Source organism: Agelaius tricolor, unplaced genomic scaffold (genome assembly GCF_023055355.1).
Source record: "Agelaius tricolor isolate 1412-34295 unplaced genomic scaffold, bAgeTri1.0.p SCAF_40, whole genome shotgun sequence".
Classification (NCBI taxonomy): domain Eukaryota; kingdom Metazoa; phylum Chordata; class Aves; order Passeriformes; family Icteridae; genus Agelaius; species Agelaius tricolor.
Window position 1 is genome coordinate 169,946 of NW_027269300.1, and position 7,287 is coordinate 177,232.

The window sequence follows — 7,287 nt, forward strand, 5'->3', positions numbered from 1 at the left end:
TGTGACACTACAGGGCCCCATGGAACTAAGGATTCATGGAACAGTGTGGGACTCATGGAACCAAAGGTCCATTGTGACATTGTGGGGCCTCATGGAACTAAGGGGGGACAATTGTGACGCTGTGGGTCCCAGTGGAAGCAAGGGGCCTGTGTGACACAGGTGGGCCTCATGGAGCCAAGGGACCACTGTGATCCTGAGGAGCCCAAAAGAACCAAGGGGCCATTTTGACACTGTGCAGCTGTGGAGACCCTGAGAGGCTTCCCTGGCTTAGGGAGACACAAGAAGCTTCCCTCAAAAGCTGTTTGACCCCATTGGCTCCTTCCCCTTGTCCCATGTCCCTCAGCCACTCCCTCTTCATTCCCCATTGGCCCCATCTTTGTACTGCCCCCATGGCACTGATCAGCCCCTGCCTCTGGAGATACAGGAACCTGGACTCCCCTCAGGAGTCCTGCCTTGTGACCCTGAACATCTCACTCCACGGCTGAATCAAACATCTGTGGGTACCATGCAAAGGCCCTTTGTGCTTCCCTACCCTGGGCTTTATTAGCAGCTATTCCAGCTGCAACAATGGTCCATCATGGCAGTGTGGATCCATGGACACCATGGTGACACTGTGGGACCTCATGGATCCAAGGGGCCATTGTGACACTGAAGAACTTCATGGAACCCAGGGTCCATTGGGACACAGCAGGGCCTCATTGGAACAAAGGAACCATTGCTGACAGTACAGAAACTCATGGAACCAAGGGGCCGTGGTGACACAGCAGGGCCACATGGAACCCAGGAGACCAGTGACATTTAGGGACCTCATGGAACCAGGGTCCATTATGGCACTGCAGAAACAAGGAGACCATTGTTGATGCTATCAAAGCTCACGGAACCAAGCAGCCATTGTGACACTCCAGGGCCTCGTTGAACCAGGCAGACCATTGTGACACCACAGAACCTCATGGCACTGAGGGTTTATCGTGACACAGCAGGGCCCATGGAGCCGATTGTCCATTGTGACAATGTGGAACCAAGGAGACCATTGTGACATCATGGAACCTTGTGGAACCAAGGAGACCATTGTGACATCATGGAACCTCAGGGAACCAAGGAGACCATTGTGACATCATGGAACCTCTGGAACCAGGGGTCCATTGTTACAGTCCAGAACCAAGGAGACAATTGTGACAGTACAGAATCTCATGGACCAAGATTCCATTGTTATACACTGGGGCTTCATGGAACCAAGGAACCACTGTGACACAGCAGGGCCACGTGGAACCAATGGTCCTTGGAGATACTGCAGATCCAAGGAGACCATGGTGATGCTGTGGAACATCATGGAACCAAGGGGACATTGTGACACTGGGGAACCTCTTGGAATCAAGGCAACCGTGTTACATTGTGGAACCTCATGGAACCAAGGGTACATTGTGACACTGCGGGGCCTCATTGGAACCAAGGACATGGTTGATAGGACAGAAGCTCGTGGAAACTATGGGACATTGTGACACTGCAGAGCCTCATGCAACCAAGGAGACCCTTGTGACATCGAGGAGGCTTATGGAACCAAGCAGCCATTTTCACACCACAGAACCCAGGAGACCATTGTAACATCATGGAACCTCGTGGAACCAAGGGTCCATTGTTACAGTCAAGAACAAAGGACACCATTGTGACAGTACAAAACCTCATGGAAATGAGGGGCCATTGTTATACAGCAAGGCGTCATGAAATCAAAGGGCTGTTGTGACACTCTGGGGCCCCGTGGAACCAAATATTCATGGTGACACAGTGCGGCTGCTTGTGACCAATTGTCCATTGTGACCCTGCAGATCCAAGAGACCAGGGTGACACTGTGGCAGTTGATGGAACCAAGGAACTGTTGTGACACACCAAGGCCTCGTGGAGCCAAGGAGAGCATTGTGGCAGTGCAGAACCAAGGAGGCCATTTTGACAGTACGGAACCCAATGGAACCAAGGGTCCATTGTTCTACAGCAGGGCCTCATGGAACCAAGGGGCCATTGTGAAACTGTGGGGCATAATGGAGCCAAGGACACCACTGATACTGAAATCCACTGGATAGAAAATCCTGAACAGTTTTGAGTATTTGAAAGCAGGTATTCTTTATTACAGCATGGTGGTCACTTGGGCCATCCTTCCTCCATTCAAGTGCACTGAGCATTGAATGAACAGGGTTTTTATCATACACACCCATTATGTATCCATTAGCTAACCCCACTTCCTTTGAGTTTATTTGACATAGTTGCACCCCTTATCACAAGTCCTTTTATGGTTCTTTGGGGTCTGTCTTCAACATCCAGTGTCCTTTTTAGGTGGCTGTTCCTTGACCCCCACTTTTGAGTAAGGGCAATATTATTGTTCTGCATAACTTCTGCTTTGTCAGCCTTGCAGAGCTGAGCTGGCATCCTGCTTGCATTTTGTGTGGCTTCTGTTTACCAGAGGCACATCCTCAATCAGTTTCTCCAAGGCTGTGCTGTTCTGTTCTACTGTCCTTGACAAGAGTAAATGTTGTTCTGTTCTCCTGTCCTTGTCTCAGTGCTTGCCCCACATGAGGCGTCTGCAACCCCCCCAAACGATGGGTCTGGGGTGGGCAAGTGTTCCTGGGGAACAGGGATGGGACAGCTGGGCTGGACTGACCCAAGGGATGTTCCATTCCATGTCACACCATGATCAGCAATCGACTGAGAGAAGTGGGGGGCAAGGAGGGTACGGGATTAATTTCTTTTTTAAGACATTTTTTCTTTGAAAACAGCACCTACACATACAGAATCCTCTCCTGCCATAGGGTAGTAAAACATTTTCTGCTGATAGGTGATTTCCTGTGGATTTTCTTTTCTTCCGTGGCTTTTTCTTTTTGTGGTTGGTTTGTTTGTGGTGTTTTTGTGTTGTTGTGGGTGGGTCTTGCTTTAGTTTTTTGATTGGGTTTGGGATTTTTTTTTGTCAGGTTAGGGTTTTCCCTATTGAACTGACTTTCTTCTGATGCATGAGTTTTTTCTGATGTTTCTTGAGGCTTTTTTGGCACCTGATGGCAAGGCAAATTTACCCAACTCAGTCATCTTGCCCAATTACATTTTGCAGTCACCACTGACTCTGTGAGTTTGGTCACAGGCTCCCTGCAATTTGGCAGCATCCATAAAGGAATTGAAAGTGCATTTCATGCCATTTTAGAGACAATAGAAATATTCCACACTGGTGGGCTGTCACCTTGGTTTTTTAAGATTTTCTAAGCCTTCTGATGTTGACATTCTTGTAGTGAACTTTCTCACACACTTTCTGTAAATAACTCATTGTTTTGCATTCCTTTATGGAGGAAGAGAGAGTTGATGGACTGTTGGTTCGACCAGTGGCATTGGAGAGGTGCCACTGTCATCCTCCAATCCACTGTAACTTTTGGAAAACTATAAATGTTAGAGTCAGAAAATAAACTGCCCTTTTTTTCCTTCACCTTGTGAATGGTGGTGAGCTTGTGTTTTTTTGTGTCCTATAGCGACAGTGGTCAAGGGCTGGTCACTGAGGGATGTCACCAGGGCGTGGCTGCCAAGAGGACTCTGTACCATGGATGACATTTGACCCTCACTGTTCAGCCAAATTCCCACCCAGCCCATGTTCCACTCCTTCAGCCCAGCTCTCTCCAGTCTGGCTCTGAGGAGACCCCAGCAGACCCTGTCCCAGGCCTGGCTGAAGTCTGGGCACACAACATCCCCTTCTTTTCCCTCCCACGTGGGTTCTGCAGTGCCTGCCCTGTCCTGCCAGTGCCTGGAATGGCTGCAGGAGGATTTGCCACATCCCCTTCCCTGCTGAGCCTGACCAGGCTGGGACTCTCCCAGTCCCCCTCCCTGCCCCGTTTGCAGACTGATTCCATGTCTGCCCTTCCCAAGTGCCCAGGACCCTCTGGGATGGCTCTGGCCTTTCCAAGGGGTTTGAGAGAGGTCCCACAGTGACACTGCCCAGCCTTCTCAACAGCCCCTACACCAAAGGCCTTTTCCACATCCCTCAGTTCAGTGCCCAGAATGCAGCACTGCCCTGTCCAGGTCCTCGGGCTGGTTCAGAAGGGAGGCAGCTGTGATTTCTCCCCACAGACCCTCACTCTATCCAATGTCCCTCTGTGCAGTCCATGGCTGCCCTGAGCATTTTTTCCTGGAGCCTCCTTGCCTGGGATATTTCTCTCCATGCAGTCCTAACCACAACCCAACAAAGAATCCAGGTGTTTTCCCAGAGGATGTTACTCTCAGAGTGAAGTGGCCTCAAGGCACTGTTTGTGCCGCTGGAATTGTGCCACCCCCGGGTGCTGCTGATGGTGTTTGTGCTCACTGGGGTTCATCTCCCCACACACACACCATGCACTGCTGAGATCTCCTCAGCACAGAGCAAACATGGCCTGCTGGCCTGGTCCCTTGGTGTCCCTCCGTGCAGGGACAAACAACCTCCTGCAGGTGGGGAGAGGCCAGTGCTGGCAATGGTGGCTGCAGGGGCTGCTGTGGGACAATTGCCCTGGGCCACCTTCCCAGGCTGTCCCAGGACAAAGACACAGCCCAGGCCCTGCTCTGCTGCTGCCTCAGGTCCATGCCAGGAGCTCTGGCTGTGCCAGGACACTGCTGTGAGCCCCCCCTGCACACTCCCCCCTGCCCCAGGCCCTGGGCTTTGCTGGGCCAGGGCATTCCTGGAGCACATTGCTGACAGCAGCTCTGGAGGAGAGCAAAGCCTCCCTGCCCTGCCCTCAGGAGATGCCCTTTGCTGATGGAGCTGCTGTGCTGGAGCCCAGCTGTGTCCCAGCAGTGCCCATGGCCTGGCCCTGCCTGTGGCCACAGCAGGGACACGCAGCAGGACAGGGACCAAGCTGCCAGAGCACTCCGGCCTTACAGCCACAGCAGGGCTGGCAAGGACAGGGTGGAGCTGGGCAGAGCAGCTCTGAAAGGACCAATCCCTGCTGCTCCCTGGCCGTGCTGCTCTGCTGGGACTCTTTCCCCTTCTCCCCTCTAACTTCATGCTGGGCTCAGAGTTGGGATTCCAGAAAAAACAGGCACTGCAAGGTAGTTTATTTTCTTCAAATGTAGTGATAGCCCAAACCCTGGTTTACAGAGCTTCTAGGTCAAATTCAAGAGGCAGACAGTGAATTTCATGGGGGTGATTAAAAAATTTCTTTTAGAATAATTATTAACAGAAAGCCCCATTGAAAACTACCAAAGAACTGGGAAGGGCTATTTGGCCTGTCATGAGTTGCAATCCGAAAACTATGCAGAAGAAAACGGGAAGTTGGTTGCTACAGAAATCATCTGGTCATCATTTTCCTCAGGGCATCCTTGAGCTCCTGGTTCCTCAGGCTGTAGATGAGGGGGTTCAGGGCTGGAGGCACCACCGAGTACAGAACTGACACTGCCAGATCTAGGGATGGGGAGGAGATGGATGAGGGCTTCAGGTAAGCAAAAATGGCAGTGCTGACAAAGAGGGAGACCACAGCCAGGTGAGGGAGGCAGGTGGAAAAGGCTTTGTGCCGTCCCTGCTCAGAGGGGATCCTCAGCACAGCCCTGAAGATCTGCACATAGGAGAAAACCATGAACACAAAACAGCCAGAAACTACACAGACACCAACCACAACAAGCCCAAGTTCCCTGAGGCTGGAGTGTGAGCAGGAGAGCTTGAGGATCTGGGGAATTTCACAGAAGAATTGGCCCAGGGCATTGCCATGGCACAGGGGCAGGGAAAATGTATTGGCTGTGTTCAACAGAGCATAGAGAAAGGCACTGGCCCAGGCAGCTGCTGCCATGTGGGCACAAGCTCTGCTGCCCAGGAGGGTCCCGTAGTGCAGGGGTTTGCAGATGGACACGTAGCGGTCGTAGCACATGATGGTCAGGAGGAAATACTCTGCTGACATAAAGAAAAGAAAAAAAAAAACCTGTGCAGCACATGCTGAGTAGGAGATGGTGCTGGTGTCCCAGAGGGAATTGTGCATGGCTTTGGGGACAGTGGTGCAGATGGAGCCCAGGTCGCTGAGGGCCAGGTTGAGCAGGAAGAAGAACATGGGCGTGTGCAGGTGGTGGCCGCAGGCTACGGCGCTGATGATGAGGCCGTTGCCCAGGAGGGCAGCCAGGGAGATGCCCAGCAAGAGGCAGAAGTGCAGGAGCTGCAGCTGCCGCGTGTCTGCCAATGCCAGCAGGAGGAAGTGCCTGATGGAGCTGCTGTTGGACATTCCTTCACTCTGGACATAGTGAACTGTTCAAAGACAACATGGACAATTTGGACAAAGTACCTTGCGTCAATCCTATGCTATTTTCTTACGCAAGCAGTCAAAAATGCTTCTCTTTCTTTGCGGAAACTTCATTTACCTTTTTTTTTTTTTTTTTTTTTTTTTTTTTTTTTTTTTTTTTTTTGAGTGTAAGTTAGGTTTGCTAAGTAACTTGTGCTTTTTAGAAGGGACAGAAGACCTCTTCTTAGCATTCTCTCAGGCTGAACACTGGGGAGTCCAGAGGGAAAACAGGGCTCCAGTGCCCCACTGCAGTCAGGCCTGCTGGTCCCACACAGGTGCCCTATGCTCATTTCAACTCCCTCTAGCACAGGATGAAGAAATTTAAAAGTGCATTTAAAAATAATGTGGCCTTTTTGAAGACTCCAGTTTCAAAATCAATCTCTCCAACTCTTCTCTCTTTCCCTGTGCAGCTGGACAAAGAGGGATGCCAAGGGTTGGTCTGGCTCTCTGCTGCCTGGAGTTGTGCCTGCTGGGAGCTGTTTCTCTCTATCCAAGCCTTGTCCCTGCCAACGCTGACAGAGCCCAGCCCAGCCCTGGGGGCTCAGCTCTGCCCTGCAGACCCCTCCCAGCACAGGGCACTGCCCAGGGGCATCTCCCTGGCAGCAGGGCCTTAAGGGCAGGCCAGACAAACAGAGATGCTGCAAGCCAAGGTGCTGCTGCTGCTGTGTGTAGGGAGAGGAGGCTGAGGAGGCACTTTCTGAGGGAGATCTGAGGCCCATCTGCTGATGCCCAGGCTGACAGTGCAGGAGGCTCAGGGACACAGCCAAAGCTGACAGCCCCTTTCCTTTCCCTTTAGGAGAAAGCTGAGAGCAGCCCTGGCCATGCAGCACCATCTCCAGAGCAGGAGGAATCTGCCCTGATGGGGGTGGCTCCTTGCACCTGGAACTTCTCCCCTGCAGCGTCCATGGGGAGCTGCCAGGCAGGCTGAGAGCTGCCCCTGGCAGGTGGCACATGCCCTGGGCTGGCCAAGAGCCCTGAGGGCTGCAGGAGCTGCTCTGCAGGACAGCCCTGGGCAGCCCTGGCTGCAGCC

At 52.3% G+C, this 7,287-nt stretch overlaps 1 protein-coding gene across 1 annotated transcript; it reads right to left on the reverse strand.

Moving 5' to 3' along the window:
• Positions 1 to 5,146: 5,146 nt before the first annotated feature.
• Positions 5,147 to 6,200, reverse strand: LOC139603611 (olfactory receptor 14C36-like). Its single transcript, XM_071454501.1, has one exon. The coding sequence runs from the start codon at positions 6,198 to 6,200 to the stop codon at positions 5,283 to 5,285; it is 918 nt and encodes a 305-aa protein (XP_071310602.1). The 3' UTR covers positions 5,147 to 5,282.
• Between the last annotated feature and the right edge of the window lie 1,087 nt (positions 6,201 to 7,287).

Excerpts from the sequence above, each read along its gene's own strand:
- LOC139603611 (XM_071454501.1), bottom strand. The coding sequence starts at position 6,200 with ATGTCCAACAGCAGCTCCATCAGGCACTTCCTCCTGCTGGCATTGGCA.